Here is a 22,311-nt window from a genome sequence, read left to right as displayed (position 1 = left end):
TCGCTACGAATTTTCATGCTAGTCAGAACCCGCCAGCGCACCCAAGAACAAGGAGAAGATGCTCCAGAGACCGCCCTCCCCCTTGCATCCTCCCCCAGCCTGGTTGGGCGAGGTTTTCTTGGGTTGACGTTGGTTGGCTCTGTGGGGTTTTTTTTCTCCTTTTATTTGCGAGCGTTATTGCTGCCAACCCCATCGCCACCGCGCCTTCGGACGCCGGCCGGGGGCGGGTTATTTTTAGATGGTCGCTCAAGGATGGCGCCATTGGCCTCTGCGTGGAGCCACCTCTGGACCGGGGCGTTCGCGGTGACATTCCCCACCATGGTTACACGAGGTGTCACCTGTTTAGCAGCTCCTCTCGGCCGAGCGCGTGTGGCCGCAGGTGCCAGGCGAACGCTGATCGGCTCTGACAGTCCTAGACGCCAGCTGCCTGCACAAAGCCTGCCCCGTCGCCACTTTTTTTGTGGGCAAAGCTCTGCCGTTGGCGTGACCGATACAGAAGCAATAAACTAGGTGACCGTAAAGGCAAAGACAAGTCCTACTAAGTGGCATTCTGAGCCCTATGGCTTTGAAATAATTGGTAGTGAGAGAACAAGGAAAAAAAAAAAAAAAAACAAAAAGAAAAAACCAAGAACCCGAGCCTATTTTTTTTTTCTTACACTGATGCCCTGCGGACTATACATCTGACTTGCCGCGAGTCCGTCACTGTATCCTCCTGTCTGGCTGATAACATGGCGAAGGGTATCCACCTAAACAGACCAACGACAACAAAGACACAAATTAGAGTGAATGAAAGGTTAGTGGCCAAAGCCGCTTCCATTGATCTTTGGCAAGATAAAACAGTAACAAGAATAATAATCATGATAATCATCATAATAAAAATAAAGGCATATATTCAAAGAGGGGTTGGTCTTGTGGAGAGAGATGAGCCAGAGGACTACTCCTGCCTCCCTCACCATCCCTTGCCTGTCCCGGTGGCCCCGTCATGCTCTCCTTGGTCCCAAGTCTTTCGAGAAAAAGAGTGAAGAGGGAGAACAGCATGGCAAGCGTGGGGTGGGATCTCCTGGAGCACATCATCACAGCCAGCTCCACCATCATGCTCAAGTTCCTACTCCTACCCCCTTCCACCCTTGACCCCAAGCACTGGAAACTCACAGCAGTGGAAGGAGATCCTTTGGAGTTGGCTGAGCGCCTCCACTGAGGAGGGCCCAGAGAGGAAATATACCTACCATGGCAAAGGCACCAGCAGCTCTCCTCTGGCTGCCCCGTTCCTCTCCCTCCACTGCCCCCAGCCCAGCCCAGCAGTGGTACGTGTGGTGAGCACGTCTCATCACCCACAGATGACATGTGTGCTCCACATTCAGCACCATCAGGGAGCAGCCTCAGCTTTGGAGAGCTCTCCTTGCCCAATGCATAAGTGTCAGAGTGGCTGTTGTCTCTCAACACAGAACAGAGCCTTAGATGCCAGAGAGGGGACTCACGGCATATCTGGACATCGGAGGGGAGGTGGGAAATCTGAGTGAGATACTGGATATTTTAAATTCTTTCTTTTTGCCCCAAGCATGGGTTCATGTTTCGAGAACGCTGCTCAAAGCTCCCTTGCTCTCTCCTGCTTGTGTGTGCATGAGTGGTGTGAGTGCCTGTGCTTTGGGGAGGTGGGGAGATGGTGAAGGGTGGCTTTTAATGATAAAAAAATCTAAAAAAAAAATTTAGCTATGTATTTGAACATTCATTGGTTTTCAGCAGATACCTGGTTTGGCATCAAAGGAGTCGTGGAAGCCTTGTAAAACGAGACACCAGTCCAAACATCTGGCCCCTTCCCTTGGAAGAATAAAGCAAGCAGAACCTAAACCTCAGCTGCTTTTGTTTGACTTTTGCCTGTTCTCCTACACCTTCTTTCCTCCTAGTACGACTATCAAGCCAGAGCCAAATGCATTCACAAAGTGTGGGCAAGTCTCCTCAAGACCATGGTTGTTGGTTTGGTTGGGCGTTTGTTTTTAGTTTCTTTTGGATTGATTTTTTTTTTTTGGTGGTTGTTGCTGTTGTTTTTTTTGGTCGGTTGGTTTTTCGGTTTGGTTTGCCTTTTTCAAGTGTTGGTTGGTTCGTTTGTGCTGGTTGAGATTTGCTCTTTTCAGACGGGAGGGAGAAGTGCCAATACAATCAAAGGCTCCTCCAACACTAATGCATTCACTGGCAGTACATCGGATGGGTCCCTACCTGTGACTGCACGTTGGCTCCAACCTGGGCCCCTTGGTAAGAATCCCCATTGAGAGACTGCACGCTCATGAACAAATCTCCAGAGTTTGACATGTTAAAAGAACTGGAAGAACCTGGAAAGGAAAGAGTGAGGCACCTGAATCACAGAAAGGAAAAAGATCCACCCCATGACTCTCAGCCAAGAGGAAGGAACAACATGCAAAGCAACCACAAAAACAAAACACACAGTCAGGTTAGTAGTATGAAGAACAGAGCAAGCAAAAAAAAAAGGATGCACTCTTGAGGTTATTCAAAGCCACACGTTGTTACAGCTCAATGCCAAGAATATTCTTCAACAGCTCCTCGGCTGGAGGAAGGATTCTTCATGCTTTTGACTGAGACGAACAAAATACAGCCTGGAGGACTCGGACAGCCCTTTCCCTTCATTTCAGGGCATCAAAATCCTTCAGGCAGCTTCGAAAAATCTCGGTTGTTGGGGGTGTCCACCCAGCAGACTGCACTGGAGAACTGAGTTACCCAGACAAGCCTCGCTATCGGGAGCAGAAGCCTTTGCACTGGGTGAACCAAGCCCATGCTGAGAAGCTCAGACCAGGGTGGGTAATTCCACTCTGTGCTGCTGTCTGCAGGGTGAGCACATCCAGACCCCATCCAGTTTCATGGTTGGAGCTCCGGCTGAGCCACAGAGGGTTCTGTGAGGGAGCAGTGTGTGGGGTTTGCCTTCAGGACACTAGGAACCCATCACTGGTGGGAACTGCGCACCAGGAGCAAAGTCTCGCAAAAATGTGAAGGCACCTGGGCTAGATTCCCAGTGCCCATAATGTTGGTAAGTGTCTTTCATTGTGATGGGCCACGAGAGAACACAGGGTTGTTACGGCTCTCCTGGGCCAGCTGCCCCTGAGGAATGAGCTCTGTAAGCAAATTCCCCACTGCATGGACATGCACCAGTCACCAATGTCACTCTAAAAAATGATAACAGGTGAAGACAACTGGGTGAGATCAGGAGGAAAAAAAAACCAAACCACAAATGAAAAGAAAAAAAAAATCCTTTGCAGAAACAAGGTTTTCTGCTTCCAGCTTCGAGATATCTGAGCACCTCCTCCACCACTGAATGGGAGAAACAAACCCATCATGTAACTGGAAGGCAGGGAAGGAGGCAAGGGGGTTAAAATTAAATAAAAAGGTTTTATGGGATTATTTCAGAACTTATCGTGCAGATCAGCGCGTTAAGTGTGAGACAGCTCAACGTGCAAGGTTTGGTTATATACATGACGTTAGCCTTGGAAAGGAGAGACTTCAGGGGCCCAGGTCAGCTATGCTTTCAGCTCCAGTCCCAAATATACTCTCATCATCTACACTGCCACTTCCAGCTTGGAAGACTGGCAACCACAGTCCTGGTGGAATTGCCCAACTATGGCTCATGCGTATGCTCTGAGAAATGCCTGGCAATTCCCCTCCCCTTGCTGGAGAGGGAAAAAACACACTGGATAGGTCCCAGCTCTGCCCTGGAGGTGGACCAGGAAGGCTCTTCTAAAGGAAGCCACCTGTGAGAAAGGTCAGGGAGCAGGTGGGAGGTCTATGCTGGAGCCTTCATGTTCACTAAATTCTCTGCTGCTCTCTTGGTCACTGGCTCTTTTGTCAGGTGCTGGCAATTCTCAGAATTGAAGGGAAGCAGAAACATTGCCGCCAGATACAACGCCCAAGAGTGTCAAGAGAAAGACTTATCCTGAGCACACTGAGTCCTGGATCAGGACCCTCCCACCAGTGCCTGAAAAGAGTGAAGCCAGGAATAGCTCATTGTCTGTGCTCACTGTCAACCCTGCCCAACCTGTTCGAGAGAGCAATCCCACAGCGCTGCGTAAAATAACGGGGACTAGTCAGAAGGCAGCTGTAACCATCGCCTCCTCTGCTCAGCTGGCAAAGGGCTCCTGTCACTTCCCAACCTCTCAGGTTACTTGCTATTTTAAAGGCAAAAAATCTAGAGAAACGAGCTGGCAGACTGAGGACAGCCCACCCTGACAGTGCTCAACTTCAAGCATGAAGACAGGCATGTTTCACACACATAAAGATGCTTCGACCCCATTTTCTGAGTGATTTGACTACCAGAATTAAAGCACAGGGCAGTAACACAGCTTTGTATTCCTGCAGTGGCTTAGAACCAAAAGACTGCAGCTACTGCTCACAAGAAGCAGAGAATATTCTCCTATTCTTCTCAGGTGAGCAGAAACCTTTGAGATCACACAAATAATCAGGGGCAGAGCTGGGAAAAGGACTCCGGAATCCCTGAGCACCTGGCACGGCACTGCTACCACTCTGCCCCCAGCAGAGCAACATTTCATCCCACCTTCCCCTACCAAAAGAAAATTATAACAACAATAACAAATAAAAATGCCATAAACTTAACTGGTATTTTATTGAAACTTAACAAAGCTGGCCATAAAATTGAAACTGGGAAGGAGGAAATAAAAATAAACAAACAGCCACAAACTCTAGTTCTGAAGAGCGACGGTGTCTCGGAAATCATGAGGAGCGCTGGAAATGTCACTTACAAGATATACACTGCTATTGGCAAGGGGTATTTTTACAATATATGTGCATATCTAAACGGTAAATATGTCTTGCCGCTGATGTGGATGCAAAGATAAATATGCGCATACCAATGGCCCCGCATGTATGGATGCATTTGTATCAGAGCCGTAATTGCAGAGCCCTCTGTGCCGCCGCGCTGCTGCTTCAGCACTCCACCGTCTGCCTCCTCACCACGCCTGAAAATTACAACCGCCCGAAATCTCGGAGACACGGCTAAGAGGAGCTGACACACTCGGGTGGGAGAGGGGGCAGGAACGTGAAGAGGCCTGAAAATTGAGGCTCAGGTATCCTCCAGGAATCCAAGTCAAATCCTTTCATGAGAGGAGGCTCCGTCGTAAATCTAATCTGCCCGCTCTGAAAGGCTCCATCCTGAACACGCCACGGGTCTTTGATGGTCATAGCTTGGTCTGGGGCTTCTCAGGAATTGAGAGATAACAAATGAGAGAAGCTCGCCTTTGAGCTTGTGAACCCGGGTAAAAAGGGCTCTGATCTTGGCATGGAAGTCCCTTGATGCCACTGTGTGTAGACTTAAAAACCTACTAGAAACCCCAATATTTTTTATGACTTGTAGCACTGTGGAGGGGTGGTTTATCTTCAGCATCCAGACAGCTCATTAAATCCATCACCATCAAGACCTATCACCTTAGTACTGAGTTTCTATGAGGTCAGCACCTGCTTCAGGAGTGCTGGAAATGTTTAAGCAAGCTATGGCTGTCAAATCTTACCCCTGGGTGAAAGCCTACATCAAAACAATGCCTGTGAAGAGATTTCTTACATCCCTAATGCTTCTGATGAGCAAAACCCACTTCAGTTTTGCCTCCAATTCAAAAATCTTCAAAAGTTTGACTGCTGGTATTTCTTGCACCACTTCTCCAGCTCTTAAAAAAGCTTCTTCTCCAGGTTCTCCAATGTCTTCTGTGTTCTGATGGTCTCGACTTCCAATTCAAATTTTCCAGGACCTCTTATAAATCCTTTTCTCTAAAGTACCTGACAACTCAGATGGCACCAAGAGTTAACACAACCAAAGCTGAAGTCAACGGCAATGACACACATGCATTGAGACCACAGGATTTACCCCTCCTGTAACTTTTTCTTGTGTCTCTACCATGGCCAAAGATGAGGAAAGAACATGATGGACCACACAGCTTCTCAGCTGGACAAAGCCACTGAGTTTGAAACCAGGTCTAAAAGCCAGGGATGATCCAGCAGGACACTTGTTCTTTTTCACTTGCCAACACTTTAGACAGTGAGGCCACGACCAGAACAGTCTCTGCTGAAGCAGGGTCCTCTCCAGCACTGTGTTTTGGATACAAATGGACAAAGGAAGAGAAGCAACAGCAAGACCTATGCCTGATGAAGTACATTTCCAGACAACAGCTTTGCAGGAAGATTTTTACAAAACAAAAAGGTAAGCAGGAAAAAAAACAACAGCTCAGGACAATGTTGGCTGCTCTGCATGGAAGATTTCACTGGATGTCATCACCTGTGTGTGCCCCTTGAGGACTCTGGTTGGCAAAAGGGTCTGCCCACATAAAATAGCTTTCATTTGCCATGTGGTTTTTGTGCTGAGATTGTCCAGGCAATCAAAGTGAGGATGGGGAGTTGTTAGCCCAAATGAGCCAGACATCTCAGCTTATTTGAACATCTGGCTGATAAAGCCCAACTGCGTGTATTCACGATGAAAAGGTGTTTGACATTCAGGCCTGGGTGACTGAGGATGGGGGACCCTGCTTTGAACGTGCCAGATGGCCAGACAGATGCAATCCTTGCCCTTGTCAATGTGTGGCCAATCTCTTTGACTGACTGAAGCCATTCACTGATCTCCAGTAACATGGGCATCAATGCAGAGAACAGATGGGCCTGCGTAGCCACAGCAGAAATGAATTTAGCTCCTGTCCCAGGTCCCATTGCATCCAGTTCCACCTCCTCTTCCAGCATCATGGCCCTCCAGGGACTACGTTGCTGGCCATTTCTTCCTCATGACCTGTCCTCTGCCTACTTTCTTTCCACATGTCCTACAAGGTATTTAAACCAGAAGGTCCGAAAAATTCCCAGCAAATCCTATCTTCATTCAGGCTCCTTCCTCACCAAAATCTCAGCCAATGATCTGGGAACAGATAGAAGTCCATGGTGTAAAAGGAGAGGCATCATCCATCTTAGTCCTTCACCTCTTCGTCTACTTCCATGTTTCTCCCTGGGGAATTCAACACATCTGGATGGCTCATGGTCCTGGACACAATCCTTCAAATCTTCCTCAGACAGGTATTTCAGACCCAGCATGTACAAGTGTACTTCTTGTTGCCAGCACCTACAGGGCAACCTGAAGTTGATCGCATGACCCCAGATGTCTTCAGGATCCATCTTTGTCCCAAAACGTGACAATGCAGGGATGCCTGACTGAGCTGTTACATCTGCATGGTCAGCTGGGGAGACCTCAACCTGGCATGCCACTGTTGGGAGATAAAAATCTCAGGCAATTCCAGCTGTCTTCTCAGGGGGAGGACATACCAGGACGCCCAGACCCACCATCTCTGCCAGCTGACTCAGAGACCACTGCAGTGCTGACAGCAGGGCCTCCCTGCTGCTTTGCCACTGTTGCAGTCTACAGGCAGGGTGGTGGGATCCAGGCCAGGTTAGAGACACTTTATTTCTAGCAGAAGAAGGATCTCCATGGCCTGTGAGCTCCCCTTGCCCTGCTTTTAGCACCGCTGACACATCAGGCAAGTGAAAAGAGGTCAATGATTCCGGAGTACAGATGAGCGAGCCAGAAAGAGGACCCAGGAGCTCAAGTTTTCCCTGTTAATAACAGGACTGTTTGTCCTTCCTTGAAAGAGCAGTGTTACCCAGGGATTATCTCAGCTGTTTACTGCAGGGTACTGGCCAATTTATCTCTGAAACAACCGTGTTACTGCCTGTGGGGAAGGCGAAGAAACAGCCTTGCACCGGAGCACTACTTAACTGGGCAGGCACTGGGGAAATGCTTATTTTCCTACACGCAGGCCAGATCCAAAACCACTTAAGCAATTTGAAGTTCTTCTCTTGTTATTCCAGGCCTTTGGATCTGACTCCAGTTGAAGAAAGAGGAAAAGAAGGAAAGTTGTGTTTCCTTGCTCCAAGGTGACGTGGGCTGCAGGACAGCATTCCAGCCAGCAGGCATCTCCGTCATCACACACAGTTCTGCCCTCTCCAGCAGAATTCCCTCCAGCCTTTTCTACAGGGGGGATGTTAAGAGACCCCACCTGACCATGTATTTTGAGTGAGTTCTTTGGAAAGAATGACATTTTTTAAACTGCAGCTAAATCTTCAGCAGTTCAGGCAATTGAAGGGGAACAAAAATCTCCAAACCAAGCAAAAAGAATCAAACATATTTCCTGCAAACTGTCCTTGCAGAGCTCTGCTGCATCTACCTGAGCCCTCAGAGCATCTCACCTGAGCCAGGGCAGGCAGCCCTGAGCAAGGAGGAGGTGGCAGAGATGTGTCCCACCAGCACTTCTGACCTGCAACATCTCTGCTCCTGGTGGCTCTGGGGGCAGACCCTTAGAAGTACCATGTCCTCTGGAAATTAAAGGGTTATGTGTAGGAACTTCACTGCCCAACTGAACTTCTTTCCACTTGCTCTGTCAAAGCCATCCACCTGAGCCCCTTCAAGGTGTGGAGGAGCTCCCCAGCACAGAGCAATCAACCCTCACTTACACATTAGCTCATGTGTAACGGGCTGCCTTTGCCTTCCTGCTGGGGGACTGGTTCTGGACATCAGCCAGAGACCCATGCCACTGCTTGCTCTCTTCCTTTGTTCCCTGGCTCTCCACTTCCCACACAAATCCTCCTGATCCAGGGATGCTTCTGGGGTGTGATCCTTCTTATACCTGCACAGGCAGGGTTGTGTTCACTACAGAAGCATGTCCTGACAGCAACCAGCATTTACACAGTCTGCTTATAGTCTTGCTGCCCCCCATCCTCTTTACTCCTCTCCTTCCTCTGAGTAGCCCACCTGATAACAGGAAGCCCTGGGAAAGGGCACCATGAGCAGATGCCAAGCTCAAAGGCACAAGAGTGGCACATTCCCACTCTCCCTCCCACCCCTAAAAAGAAAACAGGCACACAGATATTTGCACGGATAACAAAGTAAATTGCACCTACGAAATTCACTTTTTTCCCTTCTTTTAAACAAATCCCAGTTTTCCATCACTCTTGGGAGCACAACCAGCTGACCACAGCCCCGGATCATTTTTGGGTCAGTCGACCTTGCAGAAGGCACCACGCATGAACTAAGCATCGTTCTCTAGCAGAGGAGTTGAAATCTGGGCAAAGTGCTCTGTGCCTTTGACCCTCAAAACAAACAAATGGAAACCACAGCAAATGGGAAGGAAAGGGGGAAAGGGAAGGAAACGACCCACGAATTTCTCTGGATCGCACTGACACAAAGGGAAAATAAAATTCACACACAAAGCACACTCTTGCAGGTGATCCAGACACTGTCATGTAAGCAATCAAAGATAACCACAGTGGAAAGAAAATCAAAGAACACAAATTTATCCAAAACAACCCCCAAAATGGCATGAGTTAGGACATCCCAGAAATGCTGGGTTTTATCCATTAGGGTCACTCATGCTTTCAGCCCCAGAGAAATAAAATCATTATGCAATAACTTTTCCATCACTTTTTCTCTCCCCACAAAGTGCAAGCAATCCCAGCAACAGTTTTCAGATAATTTTTCTGGGTTTGTGTTTACCATCCATGCATATAACCCCCAATATAGTCACAAGGTCTGATCACATCCTTTTTCCAATGAAAAACATAACAGGAAAGGGAAAGAGGAAAAAACTGAGAAAACAGGGGGGGGAAAAGCAAAGAAAATAAAGTGCCCCCCCAAACCAAACCAAACCAAACCCATTTCTCCTTTTCATTTTTTTAAAGACCACAAAAGTGAGCAAACCAGACCCAGAAAATAAAAGTTGAAATAACCAAGAGGAGAAAACAAGAGAGAGATTAGAGGGAGGGGGGAGAACAAACAAAAAACCGAACACTAACGACCCGAAATAAAAGAAAAATAAAAACTAACCAGCTGAATTGGGAGTTGAGGGTGAGTTAGCCTGGCTTCCATGGGCTGACACATTGGTAGCTGTGACAGCCGTTTTGGCAGCATAAATATTGGCTTCCTCTTGAAATTTACCTATGTTCTTCTTGTACCGGATTCTCTTATTTCCAAACCAGTTTGATACCTAGAGTGAGTTTAAGAGAAGACAAAGACATTAATGTTTGAGCTCTGGCAAGATCACCTGGGTGAGGAAGGTGGATTAGTTCAGGGTAAGCAGTGCATATTCTTTTGCCCCCCAAGTTTTCCTAGCCATGGAAGGAAGCACCTTCTACCCATGTGTGGCAGATCAAGCCCAGTAAAGGTGATGGGACCCTCTTGGGAGCACTAGGTTTGTGTGGATATACCTGGTTCCTCTATAGATGGGATATCGACTTAAGGAAATGGGATGCTCCACAGGAATCATCACCCCACGAAAATATAAGACGGATTCAAAAAAGCCTGAATTTTGAAAAAAAGTATGTGTCATTTTGGAACTTTTTTTTGCCTCCTCCTTGGTATCCCTTTGATGGGACAGATGCCCTGATTCCCAGACACCCATTCTCCCTCTGGAGAAGCTAATGTGGTTTCCAGGGAGAACACTCAGCACACTGTCTGGGGCCTGGCTGACACACGAAATTGCCTTGGTATTACTGAAGCTCTTCTTTGATCCATCTGAGTAAAATCAGTGCACAAGGCCAGAAGTGGATGCTCTTCCTCCAGCTGAGCTTGGCTTTGCAAGGTTTAGCACAAGCCACCACATCAACTGGGAATTTCCGTGGGAGGTTGGAGAGGGAGTACAGGGCTCGTCCTAAAACCTCATTTTGGTCCCAGGAAACAAGTGAGTCCCTTGGAAAGAGGTGGGAGATGTTTCCACTGTGTTTGCCCAGAGGCCTGCTGATAATGACAACCCTGTTCACTTGCAGGCAACATGTCACACTGAACTACTTCAGAGAAGACATGGGAAATATTTGACCTATAGTTTGGGAAGCAGCTCTCGGTTTCTCTTCAACAACACTGAACACAGAGTCAGGGGAATGTCTTCTTATGTGCAGGTCTCTAAGCAGGAGACAACTTCCAGCCACCACTGACCTCTGAGAAAGCTCATCAGGATGAAGAGAACGGAAAAATGCCTGAGGATGCTGCAACTCTCCCAGAAGAATTCCAACACTCCTGGAATTGCTTGGAGCTGCAACCTTGAGCAAGCAGATCAATCCTTTGGTGGGACTCCATGGACATTCTCCCTTTGCTTGCTGGTGAGCAAGTTCATCAGTGCTCCCCCTTTCAAATGGACTGAACAAGCACCAAGACATAGAATACAATAATGGATGTTCATCCTTGGAAGCCCATGACTTTTTCCTTATCTTAGGAAAGTTGCTTGGGCTTGGGTGTTGATAACTGAAGCCCACAAGCTTTTATTCCTGTGATGATCTCTACCTGCAGTGCTCCTAAAGCGTTCAGCAGCTTCCATGCAGAAGCGGCTTCATCCGCCACTACTGAGCTGCAGGTATCCAACCCTGCACTGCTGCAGAGCAGGAAAAGAAAATATAACCTGCAGAGACAGATCAGCACCCAATCCAGATCTGGGAGTGAACATTTGGATGGCACCAGGAGCAGGGGCTGTTTGCAGGGAGCTCCATTTCACCTCTTGGTCCGCCTTTCTCACTAATGACAATGTGATCTCCTTTGTGATCTTCCCACTTGGCCATCTCTCTATAACAGTTCTTCTGGCTTCAAATGCTGGAGCCAACGGGTGAGTATCACAGGGCAGGAAGATGGGATAAATGGCCACCACAATCAATCTTCATCTAAAAACTTGTGAAGCAAAGAATTTGCCTGGCCTGGTCAGCCTTTGAGTTCAGATCAACTCTGCTTGTGACTTACACAGATTCACGCAAAACATGTTCCCACTTAGTCCCAGCAAAACCAAACCTGGATGTGTGTTTCCTTCTACCTTCTCTGAATGAAGAAGGGAGGGAAATCCTGGTGATAGGCACAAAACAGTCTTGATACAGCACAGTCAAAAAACAAAGTAAGTGCAAAATTTCTCCTGGGCATTTTGCCTTTGCAAGGGAAAAGTTGCAAGTGTGAACAGATGAATTAGAAGTGAGAAGGGAAACATCAGGACAGCTGGAGCTTTACTTAAGCCAGTATGTGCTATCTCTCATAGGTAACCAGGAAGAATCAACGTTTGGGTCTTGTGACCCAGGGGAGGCAATTGGAGTCACTCAGCAGGCATCCAACACGGTGATGACACCTACCCTTGGATGCTGTTGCTCCTGCTGAAGGCAGACATGCTCTCACAAGGACAACAGATGCTACTGCTGTCTTCAGTTTACTCAAGCCACGAGCAGGCACGTGCCTGGGGCTGGGAAGCAGCCCAAGACAGGGAACATAACGGGAGCCTAGAGGGACCACTGAGCTCACATGAGGACAAGCCTACCAGAGGCCACACAGATTGGCTCTCAACCACACAGCTTCCTCCAAAATGAGAGGAAATAAAGAAGGGCAGGCCTGAGCAATGTAGGGTTGAACACTTCAAGGACTGACTGCACTCCTCACAAATCCCAGCAGCTCCCAGGTCAAAGCTACAGACTCCAGAAACTACATGGCTGCCTTGAATGTATGGAAATGATTCAGTTTGCCTTTATTGACTGCTCTTTTTTGAGGGATAAGCAAGTCAGGGAGATGTCACGTTCTGCAGTACAAGGGTAATGACAGAGAGAAATGACCCTGAGAAAGCCCATCCTCCTTGGGCCATTAGCCTGCCTGACCCAGATCCTTCCCACCAGGACCTGTCCATCCCACCTTACCAAGTAAAATCTGCACAACTCTTCCCACTGCTTTTAATCCCTTGGCTTAAAGAATGGACTCTCAGCTCAAACAAGCTCTTCTTGCAAGCCAGTCCAGCACTAATTCCTTGAGGAGAAGACTTTGACTCTCTAGGTGGAACCACAGAGTTTCTGTGCTAGTAACACCTCAGTTGCACACACAGCCATCGCTCCGTGAAGTCTTCATCCCTTCTAAATCCTCTCCCAGACTGTCCTTTTCCATCCATAGGTTCAATCTGCAAGTGCCATCTGCTCTCCCATCCACTCTCACTAACTTGTACTAAGCTCATTAAGTAATTAAATGCTCAACACTGGGACGTGACTGACTTGCCTGAGGTCTGGAACGCCCCTCACCACGCTGAGCTTTCCCATTAGTACAGTCTTTGATCTCTCTTACCTGTGAGACTGTGATGCCGCATTTCTTGGCTAGCTCTTCTTTGGCTTCCTCACTGGGGTAAGGGTTGCTGAGATGGGAATAGAAATACTCATTCAGGATTTCCGTAGCCTGCTTGTTGAAGTTCCGTCTCTTCCGCCTTCACATGGAGAAAGAGGGAGAAATAGAAGGAAAAGGAAAGGGAATCAGTGCCAGGGATCTAGAAATAGAAATGTAATTTTACATACTCTGACTTTCCAACTTCCCTCCCTCCTTCCCCTGCTCCTGGGAGTATGGAGTGCAATACTTCACGGCCAGGAATTTTCTCCTCTGCACCCTTCTGGTGACACCTCTCTCAGCACCCTCCAAAGCAAGTAATTCTCCATCTGAAACTATCCCTGTGTACCCTCCAGCTCACAGAAGAGTCTGAAAACTGGCATCCAGCTCCTCTGCTCCTCCTGACTCCTGACACCTGGCTGTCGTGGCCAAAGACATCACTGCTACTCTGCAAAGCTCTGTGCTGAGGAAGCAGCGCTGGATATATCCTTGGGGAAGTCTGTTCCAATTACACATAGGCATTATCTGTCTGCTCTTTCCTTGTAGCCCCAGTGTAGCTGCCTCTCCTCCCTTTTGCAAGCTGAAGCCCAAGCCACAGTCTACACGTAGTCAGCTTGGGAAATGAAATAATTTTACAGCAAATCAAAAATCTGGGACAATGGGAACAGTAGGAAAAGGGTAGGAATCTAGAGGGGACAGGATGGCCCGGAGGATGCGCTTTCATCCCTAACTGAAGTGCACATTTCCATCACAGAGAACTGTTGTAATATGCCAGAGAATTTCCCTCTGCCACAGCAAAACCAGGATGTGCAATTCTCAAGGTACAGTTGGGAGCCTCCTCGAGACAGAAGCTGGATGTCTTGAATTGCTGTCCCCTCCCCTGCTGAGCCACAGACAACTAAGGGATAAGGAAGGTAAATAACCTCTGCGGCTCAAGATCAGGAGATACGGCCCTTCAGATGGACCTGAATTCACTCCAGAACCTCTGAACACCTCTCCGAGGCCTCAACAACACTGAATGGTGGGCGGGGAGAAGGTGGGATGAACTCACCGTGCGTCCAGAAATCGGGAGCGCAGGATCATGACGGCTTCACACGTGCTCTGCTTCAGCTGCATCTGGATGGAGCTGAACTTGCGGTGGATGATGCTCACCATCCGCTCGATCTCCTTCGGCGAGATGGGTCGGGTCCGGCTCTGCTCACGCAGCAGGTTCATCACGTGGGTGGTGAATTCGTTGCATGCCTGGGATGGCAAGAAAAGCAAAAGAAACCCCAGGATCGGAAGGTCATTCGACAGTGTCGAGGACAAGACAGAGACAGTGCTGCTAAGGAGGGAGACCTGAGTGAAGGCCTCAGTGGTTGGGGCTTTTCAGGGCAGACCAAGATCAAGAGTGTGCTGGCACTTGGGGGAGAGAGAAGTTTCTCTCATCTGCCAAGCAGAGAACATGAGACTCCCAACAAACATTTTGGGAAGAGCAGAAGCTGATTTCTTTGCTCTCAGGGGAATCATGGATGGAGTTGGGGAACGTTCATATAGGGTTCATATAAAGCATAAAGAAGTCCCAGCCACTGTTCTTCTGGCTGCGACTGGAGGAGCTATAGATGTGTCCGAGGAAGACCATGAACCTTTTGACCCACTGTCCCTCCTCCTACAGCCCCACCACGTGTCCTGCAGAGCCCCCTGTGCTTCACAGAAGCAGGTCCCAGAGAAACACAGCCCTGTTCCACATTCTTGGCACATCAGATAAGAAGTAAATAATGATAATAATTAAAGCCTGACTGAGGCAGGAGCCCTGACAAGTAAGGGCAAGCAGGTAACAATCCCAATTAGTTTGCTGCTGGCACAGCACTGTCTGCTGCTTCTGCTGTCCCCATGCTGTGCCGAGAGGACAGGGCAGTGAGAGGGGACAAGGCAGGGATTTTGAGGCCAGATGAAGGCCACTTCATTGTCCTCTCTTTCATCTGCACAAGCAACTCATGGGCATGATGGGATCCTCTGATTCCCAGAACTAAGCCCCAGAAACCAGGCTGAGGGCAGCACTTGGACACTGATGGCTGGAAATGCCTTTGGTGCTCCTGGGACGTGGGAGCTGCTCTGGGGACAGAGTCCCCAGTTCCCATCCTATCATGGGGAAAAAGGGGCAAGCAGGGGTAAGAAGTACTGGCTTTGTGGACAAGTGACATGGGCTTGACTTCCAGTGTCACACCCCACCTTTCCAAGCTGAATCCCCACCACAGCTCAGATCCAACAAGGAGACACCCCCGAGGCCAGCACAGCCCTTCCAACTGCCCATCCCCAGCTTCAGCTGATGAGGAAGGAGCAGAAGATAAGGTCCATCCCTGAAGCCTGTCTTTGTCTGTGCCAAGGGCCTCTCCTTGGACTTGGGTAGCAGGGGACATGAGGTCTCTCCCTCCCTCTTCAGCCTGGGGCCTTGAAAGAGGAGCCCTGACGTGCTCTCCACTCCCATCATGGCTGAGGCTTCCTCTTATCGCACAACCCTGTCTCCATGCCTTGAGGGAGTGACAGCAAGGGCTGAGGAGAGCCACCAAAGGTCATTCTTCTAACCAGCCTTCTGCCTGCTCCCTGCCTCCTCTAATGCCCTGCCAAAACGTCTTTCATGGTGTGACAGCGCTCGGCTTCTCCAACACCAGAGCCCTGCCTGGCCACCCTGACTCCAGCTCCAACCCAGGGGCACCCAGCTAATGTACCTCAGCTTGGCCAGTGTGGCACCTCAAGGGGTAGGGCATTCCTCATCCCCACCACACATCCAGTTAGCCAGCTAAAACAGGGGCTGGGCTGTCTCTAAACCAGAGACCTGAAACCCTGCCTGACCCCTGGCTGTGGAGCCCATCCTGCACCCAAAAAGGAGGGATGCCTTTTTGCTCACACTCCATAAACCACAACCTCTGGGTAGAAACCACAAGGGCAGTGGTGAAGAGAGGTCTGCAGAACATCTGGAAGCATTTGAAAGGAACTGGTTCTGAGCGTTGGTCTGTGAAGCTCTTCATGCAATTGTCAGTGTTACCAATAGCTGCATTTATGACCCGAACAGTTTTTCTTTTTCTTTTTTAAGGATAATTTTCCGCAAGAAAAAAAGAAATTATTTTCTGGAAAAAGAGCTTTTCAAGTAGAAATTATATTCAAGGAAGATTTTGATTTAAGTCTTGCTTGGAAAAAAACTGTTGCCACCGAGGCCAGCAAGATAAAGAGGGCTCCTCCTTCACAGGGTCAATTGTGGGCAAGATTTTGGGAGAGGAGCGGAAAGCACAAATCCAAGGGGCAACCCATGCCGAGCGTATTCTCGTGCCACATCCCAGCACAACACTCCAGCTCTCCCAACCCTAAAAAAGCATGTTTTCACTCCAATACCCAGCTGCATTTGCCCATACACTCCCAACAATAGATGTCAGTAGCGATCCAGGCTGTGCTCATCCACGCCACAGTGCCGGCACCGAACGGCAGCTCCCCCACTCCGGCTCCTGCTCCCACCGTCCCGCGACCACCACCCACCCCTCTGCCGCAAAGGAGCCTGTTACCTGCTCGTACTTCTCCAGCTCCGTGTGGTAGATCTGTCGGATCTGGGAGAGTTTGGCTCTGTAGTCAGAGTGCTCCACCGAGTTGTCAGAGCCGGCTCCTCCTGACGCGGCGGCGGCGGCGGCAGCGGCGGCTGAGCCGCCTCCTTTTTCGGGGCCTGCCACCCCCTCGGCCAGGAGCATGTTGTCTAACCTCATCAGCTGGGGGTCCGTGGGCTCCTCTTCCTGCGCTCCCCGGATGCTCAGCACTGCCAGAGACACAAAGGGGAGAGGACTTAATTCAGGGAAGGGGATGCTCGTCTAAAGTTAAGACCATCAACAGGGCTTTTCTTCCTTTCCAAAAGGTACCCCAACAGGCTGGTGCTCCAAGTACTCATCACCAAGTGCAGCTACTTGGCTCTCCAGGGGCACTCCAGCTCCCTGCTTCCCCTCCTACCTCTTCCCCTCCTTCCTGCAGGAAAGAAGTAGGGCAGAACTGGCAGCCAGCTCAGCTCAGAGCTTAACCAGAAATCCACATTTTCTGTTCAAATAGGAAGCAAAACTAGCAACACCAATCAAAAACCAATAAATGCACCCGTTCTTGCTGCCAGAAGGGATAGGGACCATATCCCGACTCAAGCATGGGATGGGAAGTTAGGAGTCTCCAGCTCTGATCTCATCTTGCTCAGGGGTCCTCTCATGTCACCCAACATGTCATTTACATCAACCCCAGATGGCAGAGAAAGACACACAGAGCCTAGGGCTGATGGTGCCTCGGTTTCCTCATTGTTAAATACAGACAGAGAGGGCTTGAAGGCCATGCTTTTAGCCACACAGTGGGAGCACACGCAAAAAATGTATGAAATCAATTTTATTCTTTGGAAAATGGCTTTTTTTTAAAGAATCCAGACATTCCACTGAAGTCTAAACCACGCTGAGAAAAGGAGCAATAATAAATTAATCCTTCCAGAGCAACTTTCCAAGGAGAGAATTTTCCTCCCCTCTTTGTACTCCCTGCCTCAATTACTGCTCCAACTAAAAGTCCTTCTCCTGAGAGGGCTTTCCTGGAAAAACAACATGGGAGCATCCCGACTGCTTGGGATGTCCCAGGTCTGAAGGACGGAGATGCCCTACGTGCCCCCCCTCACCCCCCCCTGTGGTCTGTGTTTGAAAACAGAAGGAAAACTTGAGATCTCTGCACGCACACACACAGAGCTGCAAAATAAATGAAATAAATACAATAAATCCTTGATGAGTGAACAAAAAAGGCATTTCCTAAGAGGAATTAATTGTATTTCTCCATCTCATCTGGCAGAGGAGCTCCAAGCACTTTGTAAACACACACACAGCCCCAGCACACACTCATTGCACATGCAGAGCTGGGAAACATTGCATGGATAAAGCTGTGCCCGCTACACCTGAGATGAATATGACCCCCCCTCAAATCCACAGCATAAACAAGAGCAAGTGATTCTCCCTGTCATTCAAATAAAACCAAAAAGCAGTGGGAAATCAGTTGGCAACAAGAAATAAAACCAGAGCAGCTAAAAAACCCCAGCAACCAGAGAGTATGGTCTTCCTCACTCTGAAATAAGTTAAAGACACAGCTATTATCAGTAAAAAATTGAGAGGTTTGGCTAAGTCTAAAATGAGCTTGTGGGAGTTTTTTTAAGCCTCAAAGTCTACTGAAATTACTATTTTCAGGACATTTCATTCATTCATTTTAATCACTTTTTCATTCATGCATTTACTGGCATTTTTGGTATTGAAATATTCACTGATAACAAAGGTGGGAAGGTCAGGGGGGAAAGAAAAGAGAGAAAAATCTCCAAGAAGAGTAAAACAGCCAATAAAATGATCTAATAATAAATAACTCCACGCTAGGGAGGATCGTTTCTGTACGGAGGAATGGAGGCACACTGCCAAATTTGGAGCTGGGTGCCAGTTGCCGAGCCCTGAGGAGACAGGACCGGCATCTCCCCCCACCACGGGAGGCTTCCCACGGCACTGCTGGCACCCAGCCATGATGAATAAATCCAAGGGGAGAGGACAGATTTCATCAACAAAATGGTCTGGGGTCTGCGGTCCAGACACCAAACTAAAACAAGAGGTAAAAGTAGCCAAATTCCTTAAAAAGAGAAGAGGGAAGGTGACAGGCTACAGTGGGGAGAGAAAAAACTTGCTATGAAAATAAAAGAGAATAAATTCCTATTCTTCCAGGACAAAAAAAAAATCAGTAAATTAAAGCACATCAAAAGCCCAAATACAAAAAGAAAGCAACACAGGTTAAAAATAAAAAAAAATAATAAAAAGAACCTCAAATAAACAAATCAAAAGCAGAGTTGCCAAAACAGGCGCATCTGGATTTCAAAAGGGAATATTTTTAGATTAAAAATCTCAGGAATCATTGACCTGACAGGTAGGCACGAGTGATTAATTAGTTTATGTTTAGAGAGCTGCTTCCTGATGAAAAGCACTGTGTATTCCCGTGAGCTTTACTCCTGTGCCACACGCACAGACCAGCACCTGCTGGGTGGGTGCATTCCCAGCATCCGATGGAGGGACATGTGCCCCCACAGCAGTGACCTAAGCCCAGCTGGGGACCGTGTGGAGCCAGCCTGGTCTCGGCTGTTTGACTGAAATAAGGCATGGGAGTAAATAAATGGAAAGGCCAACGTGTCTAAGCAGGACTGATGCTGCCTATTTATCCCTGGAAAGCTGTGCTCAGCCGAGGAGAAGACAAAATGATTATTTAAAAGCTCCTTTTTTATCTTCCTGGTGTTGTTCCTGGCTCCAACACGCCTCCTGCCAGGATGCCCAGATTGCTGGGCTCCTTGGCAGCTCCAGCCTTCCAAACTGCCCCCTGTGATGGGATGTGGCTCTGCTGGCTGGGGGGCTCGGGGTGAGCTGGTACAGGCAGCACCCAACCTGTATTGCCTGGGCAGCTGATGGTGAAAGAACCTTGCTCTCTCACCAAATTAAACCAGAATAAATTAAAGCAGAATGATTCCCGGTGGTCCAAGGGGCTACAGGCACATAGGGATCCAGGCATTCCCAGGACTCGCCATTTGCTGCTCCTGATTAAAGAAAAGGGGGGGAAAAAAAGGAAAAAAAAGGAAAAAAAAGGAAGAACAAGAAGAAAGAGAGCGACTGGCAGCTGGGGGGAGGAAAATTCATGCAAGACTTTCTGTCCTTGGCTGCTTTCCTGCTGGCTTGGCAGCTCCCAGAGCCACGGCATAAGCCACTAGATGGTGCTCGGCCCTCGCCCAGGTCCCCCACTGATCAAGATGGGTTTTTATATGTAAATATATACATACACACATACGCAAATATATATATGTATGTTATATATATACACACATATATATGTGGGTGCATTTTAAAAGCAAACCCAAGCCATGTGCCTTGTCCCTGCCCGGCTGATCGTGGAGCGGAACCGAGGAGCATCCCTGTCACAGGGTCACCACCTCCCATGGCAGCAGTGGGAGCAGCTGGGGACCATCGAGCCACCAGCCTGCAGTCCGGTCGTGGATGTCACCAGGGTCACAGAGACCTGTTCCAGCAGCTGGGAAATGGTTCCCAGTTCACACACTTACTCCTTCTCCCTCTTGAGGAAGGTATCATAGCCATGGGGTTCAGAGTACGTTGACAAGTCCTAGTTCTGGGCTGGTGGTGTGGCTGCAGTGCAGGACACAGGGAAGTGGCAGCAGGACTGACCTCAGAGAAGCAGGTGAGAAGACAAAGACAAAAATAGCTTCCTGGCTCCTTGTCTGCCCTGCAGTTCAGGGATGCAGGGTGGAAACTGCATCGAGTCACCAAAGCTTCCACATCCTTCAAGATGCTTCCCACCAGCATCTCCAAGGAGCAGCTGCAGAGCAGCCAGTTCCATGTTCACATGAGTTGGGCAGCCAGCACTCCATATGTGTCTGTGTCTCCACACCACAGTACCTGTGTGGTGGGGGTGGTGGGGCAGCCACACAGTCTGAGGTACAGCCAGGGTGGGGGGCACAGGGCAGGAGAAACAGCCCTTGCCGAATGCCTTTGGAATGGACAGCACTCTGGGGATGGTCTGGGGTTGTGAAGACACCTAAGAAATCCACGAAGGAGGGTACCAAATTCCTCTGGTCCTCTATGCCACCCTCCCCTTCCTTATTTACTCCATTTTCCTGACAGCATTTTCCCAAAGGAATATGAAAAGTGCAGGAGTCAAGCACACAGCTACCTCTCTTCTCCAAGGCCATGCCAAAATGCTTCCACTTAGTAACTCTTTTCTCCCAACCCCTTCCAAACCCTCCAGATTAGAGGTGTGCAGTCAACACCAGAAGAACTACATTACAAAGGCAATCATGCTGGGGGTGATGGCAGAAGCTTAGCAGGAGACTGTGGCTGAGCAGTAGACGACAGAAAAGGATGCTCAAACTTTCAAGCTCCACTTTTCTTCTAGAAGGAGCAGTTTATCCTGCTGTGGTCAGTGTCCTTAAACTGAGGGGATGTGGGAAACATGGGGCTGTCCCAGCCAGACTCCCAGCATGGGATATATACCCTCACAAGAGGCTGCAGGCTGTAGTGGTATCACACTCCCTACCACTTCTCATTCTCATGTCTCTCCTTGGGTGTGCTCATCCCAGTTAGGTGCCAGCCAGGACTTCTGGGGTGGAAGCCAAAGACGAAGCAGGAGACACCAGAAGAGGTTAAGGCAAGGTGGAGCAGTGGGAACAGCCTCTGCAGGGATGCAGTGGGAACATCTTGGAAGAAGAAGATACAGTGAATGCCAATCTAGGCTGCGACAAGGAAGGAAGAGGTTCCCCAGGGCTGGTGTGGCTGTTCTCCGCTGACCTCAGCAGCCAGAAGCGTGGTCCCGTGAAATTCCTGTGACTGCCAGGTTAAGATTCCCGATAATGACATGAGCTGGCAGTTCCTCTGCAGCCCCATTTGCTGACACCCCCAGCCAAGGGCTGGACCCAGTAGCTGGGTGTTTAAACAAAGCCACCCTACCAAGAAACCTGCTGGGTGGCTTTGAGGAGTTCGGGAGGAGCGTTTGCCCTCCTGCCCGAGCTCGGCTGCTTCTGAAGGAGTTTTCTCATGGTTGTTTCTGCCCATTCCCAACTTGCTGAATTGCCTTTCCAGGGGGACATTTTAAAGGAGAAGGAGATTTCAAGTAAATGATTGCAACTTATCAAAAATAATGTGCTACTTAGCATCGGAGACAAGCATCCTGGCAGGCAGAAATGGGAAGCAGTGCCGGAGCAGATGGGAGTAATTACGTTGTGATTTTCAGAAGGGTTTTCTTTCCTGCCTCCACTGTGCCTAAGATGTACCGTGGGGGAGGCGAGGGGGTGGGGGTGGAAACAACCCACCCAACAACAGAGTTTCAGGAGAGGCAGATAGACAATTCCCTTGTTGGGCTGAGCTGGCCTTTGGCGTGACCTTCCCATGGGGAAACCAGAGATGCCGGGCACTGGTGGAGCTGCTCTCACTGTGGGATGAGATGCCTCCTTCCCCACCAAGACACTCATCTGCCACCAATGACACCTAACCCCTTTCCTGGACCGCTGGGTGCCCCTGAGGGGTGGTGCAGCCAAGGAAGGCTTTGCAGCTCCTCCCTGGGAACCTCAAAACTCCTGCACAGACCCACACAGTGCCCAGCCTGGTTTCAAAGCACAC

The 22,311-nt window shown here is 49.1% G+C and overlaps 1 protein-coding gene across 1 annotated transcript in view; it reads right to left on the bottom strand.

The window, feature by feature from the left end:
• LOC113984921 (pre-B-cell leukemia transcription factor 1) overlaps positions 1-22,311 on the bottom strand; it is a 45,027-nt gene that overhangs the window by 5,857 nt on the left and 16,859 nt on the right. Inside the window, exons 2-7 of the mRNA XM_039385079.1 lie at positions 16,672-16,916; positions 14,187-14,377; positions 13,103-13,238; positions 9,863-10,022; positions 2,215-2,327; positions 657-746 (exon numbers count right to left, since the gene is read on the bottom strand). Coding sequence (XP_039241013.1) covers positions 657-746; positions 2,215-2,327; positions 9,863-10,022; positions 13,103-13,238; positions 14,187-14,377; positions 16,672-16,866 — 885 coding nt within the window. The 5' untranslated portion in view covers positions 16,867-16,916. The remainder of the gene's footprint in view (positions 1-656; positions 747-2,214; positions 2,328-9,862; positions 10,023-13,102; positions 13,239-14,186; positions 14,378-16,671; positions 16,917-22,311) is intronic.

This window comes from Pipra filicauda, unplaced genomic scaffold (genome assembly GCF_003945595.2).
Source record: "Pipra filicauda isolate LSUMZ 115617 unplaced genomic scaffold, ASM394559v2 scaffold392_size659746_pilon, whole genome shotgun sequence".
NCBI lineage: Eukaryota > Metazoa > Chordata > Aves > Passeriformes > Pipridae > Pipra > Pipra filicauda.
This window is presented reverse-complemented; position numbering and strand designations above follow the sequence as displayed.